Source organism: Epinephelus lanceolatus, chromosome 18, assembly GCF_041903045.1.
Source record: "Epinephelus lanceolatus isolate andai-2023 chromosome 18, ASM4190304v1, whole genome shotgun sequence".
Lineage (NCBI taxonomy): Eukaryota > Metazoa > Chordata > Actinopteri > Perciformes > Serranidae > Epinephelus > Epinephelus lanceolatus.
The window spans coordinates 41,250,173-41,254,376 of record NC_135751.1 but is presented as its reverse complement, the minus strand read 5'-3'; the positions used below and the strand labels follow the sequence as shown (position 1 = coordinate 41,254,376).

The 4,204-nt window shown below is 37.4% G+C and overlaps 1 protein-coding gene across 1 annotated transcript; it reads right to left on the bottom strand.

The window, feature by feature from the left end:
* Positions 1 to 1,364: 1,364 nt before the first annotated feature.
* Positions 1,365 to 4,204, bottom strand: LOC117268576 (ferritin, middle subunit). The gene is made up of 4 exons (XM_033645153.2): positions 3,883 to 4,204; positions 2,409 to 2,555; positions 1,914 to 2,039; positions 1,365 to 1,809 (listed from the first exon to the last, which is right to left on the bottom strand). The coding sequence occupies exons 1-4, from the start codon at positions 3,982 to 3,984 to the stop codon at positions 1,654 to 1,656; spliced, it is 531 nt and encodes a 176-aa protein (XP_033501044.1). The 5' UTR covers positions 3,985 to 4,204; the 3' UTR covers positions 1,365 to 1,653.

Genomic DNA, 4,204 nt, shown 5'->3' with positions numbered 1-4,204 from the left:
ACATACTATACTATGACATTTTTATGAAATTTTGGACGACATACTATACTATGACATTTTCATGACATTTTGGACGACATACTATACTATGACATTTTTATGACATTTTGGACGACATACTATACTATGACATTTTGGACGACATACTATACTATGACATTTTCAGGACATGTTGGACGACATACTATACTATGACATTTTTATGACGTTTTGGATGACATACTATACTATGACATTTTGATGACATTTTGGATGACGTACTATACTAAGAAATTTTTATACCATTTTGGACATCATACTATGAGATGATAAAAAAAAAAAATCACTTTTAAATGATGTTTTCCGTGATTCAGTATCCTATTACCTTTATTTTTTGTTGACATGCTTTAACATCTTTCTTTTGTTTACCCACTATGCTTTGACTTTCTCATGAGAATATTTTGACCTACAATACTGATGTTTTTCAGTCAATTTTTAACAGCACTGTATTTTATGAATTGTCATTTTGTTCTGACATAGTTTAGTTTGTTGTTTTTTTAAAAATATTTTTACAAACTATATTCTGACCTTTTTCAAATTAAATTTTGTACTTTGACTTTTAACATACTATAGTATTCCTTTTTTTTAACGTTTAATTCTATGACATGACATTTTGACTTTTCTGATTATCACTCTTTCCACTTTCACCCTGAAATGCCTTTCTGTCAGAAAGCCATATGGAAATCGTCTCAGTAGCTATTTAAGGTGGAAGTGACTCTGAGTGCAGTTCTGAGGATCTCCAGAAGATGGCCACAGTGCATCACAATACAATACAATAACAGACTCAAGAGCTCTTCTTACGTTGCACCACCACTGAATGTTTGCATATAAATATATATACACAGAATGCTGACTACCATTAATGATAATAGTTCAATCACTCTATTTATTGTTATCATTATGCTCTAAAATCAGATAGTGAGTATTCTGTACAGATTGAGAATTCTTTTTAGGCAACTGTGTGCTCTGTGATGTCAGGGTATATAAATAAAGTTGACTCGAATATCATGTCTCCTTTGTTCAGTAGTGACAGTACATTTACTGTGTTCTGCTTTAGTGTTCTTACCTCAAGTGTTAACATTTTTATGCTACTGTAGACTTTAACTCCACATTCATTTATGATTTTCCCTTCTCATTAACTTGAAGATTTAGATTGACATAAAATATAATCAGTAAGTTAATTATGAGGTATCGCACAAGACCTTGACCTGTGAGCACAAATGTACGAGCTAACCAGCTCTGATTGGATTCACTGTGTCAATATTACCTACATCTTTTGGGTCGATATGAACAGGTCATGTGACAGATGCAGACAAACACCAGAGTCCAGCTCAAAATGTTTATTCAGATTAAGAACAGATCAGAAACATTTAGTCACAATTACAAATGTCACACCAACAGAGGCTTACCAATTATGAATGTAAAGCCATAACCTGATAGATACCCATCTCTACATGACATTTAAACAGCGACACCACCAGAACATCCAAGAACTTATCAACGTTACAGGTGAAGCAGATTAGATGTAAAATCACACTCAGTGAATTCGCAGCTGGAGCAGAAAGGTGACGTTTAGATTAAAGCCTTTGCGTTGATAACAATTTCACGCGGCGTTTAGCTGCTGCCCCCCAGGGTGTGCTTGTCGAACAGGTACTCCGCCATCTTGTTGTTGTGGGCGTCCATGCGGGACAGGTTGGTGATGTAATCACCCAGCTTCTTGATGGCCTCCACCTGCTCGTTCAGGTAGTGGGTCTCCAGGAAGTCACACAGCTGAGGACAGGAGGAGAGAACGGTTACCATTAATGAATCCAACATCAGAGGAGTGTGTCGCTAACCCAGGACACTTTGAGTATCAACAGACTCTTCATACTTACATGAGGGTCGACATGATCAGAAGCCAGCTTGTGGAGATCCAGCAGAGCCTGGTTGACGTTCTTCTCCAGCTGCAGGGCGCACTGCATGGCCTCCAGCCCGCTCCCCCACTCATCACGGTCCGGTTTCTACGCAAGAAAAAAACAACACAACATTCAATTATAGCGGACTGAAGGGTCATTACATTAAGCCTCGTGAACACAGAGCACAATGATCTGAGTCAACAGTGTCTGCACCTGCATCACTGCACCCTCAACAAGCTCAGAGGATTAACTCTGGCATTTCACACTTTATTACTAAGCAAATTATTTAATTCAGGCCTGATTTAGACAAGCATGATGCTGAGACAACTGATTATCATACAGAGTGGATCCTAAACCGCACAGTTGGCAACGAGTGTTGCAACACAGCATGTTAATCCTAAAATACTTGTACGTGCACAGACAGGGTATGGCGAGACACACAACAACAGGACCAGTTCTTTAGCCTGCACTGACCTTGACGTCCTGGAGGAAGATGCGTCCTCCTCTCTTGTTCTGGAAGGACAGCAGCTTCTCGGCGTGCTCCCTCTCCTCGTCGCTGTTCTCCTTGAAGAAGTGGGAGAAGCCTTTCAGGGCCACATCGTCACGGGAGAAGTAGAAGGCCTGAGAGGGACGAGAGAGGAAGAGGACAGAGGTTAAAAACAGTGATTATGAGACCCATCATTATTTGACAAACAGTAGTTATGCAGCCAGGTGGCGGTCAGGCAGGTGAGTCACGACTCTCTGGTCAGTTTAGACGCAGAGCAGCACTCAGTTTGAGGAGCGTGAGCGTAAAAAAAAAAAAAAAAAAGCAAAAAAGGAGCACTGTAAGCATGACACAGCACTTTTTGATCATCGAGGCGGGCTGGGCTATAACACTCCTTTTATGGCCGACTGCCAATCAGTGACAAACAACTGACAAACATACCATGACTGGAAATGCACAATCCTCCTTCAGTTTAATATTAGATTTTAAAAAAGTAAAACAAAGTAAAAAAAAAAAAAAAACAACTAATTGTGCCCTGCTCTTGTGCATAATGGTTATGATATGGTATTTTTGGCAAAATTTTAAATGTAGAATAAAGTGATTTTGGTGGATCACAATTTTAAGCCCAGATGTGGTGAGGTTTTTTTTCCTGAGGAAGTGTTCGTCATGATGTGTCCAAAAACATCGGAAATTTAAATATCTAATAATTATTCCCGTTTTGCAATTTCTGGCTTTGATAAGTGAAGGCTTTTGAATGTTTTCTTTAAAACTTTCATTAAAAAAAAAGTAATGCTATAGTATGTCAAAATATTAAAATAAATAAATAAATAAATAAAAATCATAGCATACTATGTAAAAACAATAAAAATGTCAGTGTTGTATGTCAACAAAATCCATAAAAAAGTAATATAGTACATTAAAAAAAAATCAAAGTGTAGTACATAAAACATTTTAAAAAGAAAGTAACAGTATAGCAGCTCAGAAAACAAAACGAAAAAAACGTTTAAGTCATAGTAAATTATGCCCAAAAAAACCCCAAAGAAATAACAGTATAGTATGTCACAAAAAAATCACTGAGTCATATGAGTAAAAAAATAATAATACAAAATACAGCCATTTAAGTGTCTATGCCCCTCCCCTAAGACAAGATAATATACACAAGTCCCTTCCTACTAGTGCTTAAAAATCTAACAAACATCCCCCTTTATGCATTTTTTTTTATATTATTATTATTATTATTATTATTATTATTATTATTATTATTAATAATAATAATAACCTTATACAGAGAAAATAAAATCACATTAAAGTTATATTTATAATTCTTCCATTTTACATTTAGTCTGTCAGTGTGCCAGTGTGGGCGGAGAGTAAACAACCAAAACACCACAGAGCAGACATGTTTCATTAGCACATATTAATACGAGCTATTTAAAAATAAAAACATCTATTAATTGTCCTTACCATGGAGGTGTAGGTGTAGGAGGCGAAAAGCTCCATGTTCACCATCCGGTTGACGGCGGCCTCGCAGTCGCGGTGGTAGTTCTGACGCACCTGGGACTCCATTTTGGCTGGCGTTTGTTTTTCTTAACAAAAACGGTACAAAAATAGAGCTTTAGTCGACTTGGTCAGTAGTGTTCAAGCAGCGAAGGTTCTTCGTGTCCGGAAAGTGTCTTAGTTTGGAGATAAAAAGCGGGACGAAAGAAGAAGCTCCGTTCAAACACTGTTGAAGCAAGAACTCCTCACTGTTTTCTCCCCGATCTGAAATGGCTGCCTGCCGCTTCCT

Bases quoted from the DNA above. Each gene is read 5' to 3' on its own strand.
- LOC117268576 (XM_033645153.2), bottom strand. From the start codon at position 3,984: ATGGAGTCCCAGGTGCGTCAGAACTACCACCGCGACTGCGAGGCCGCC. The intron at 2,556-3,882 runs GTAAGGACAATT...CGTCCCTCTCAG, and splicing joins CCTACACCTACACCTCCATG to GCCTTCTACTTCTCCCGTGA. The intron at 2,040-2,408 runs GTCAGTGCAGGC...TTTCTTGCGTAG, and splicing joins TCTTCCTCCAGGACGTCAAG to AAACCGGACCGTGATGAGTG.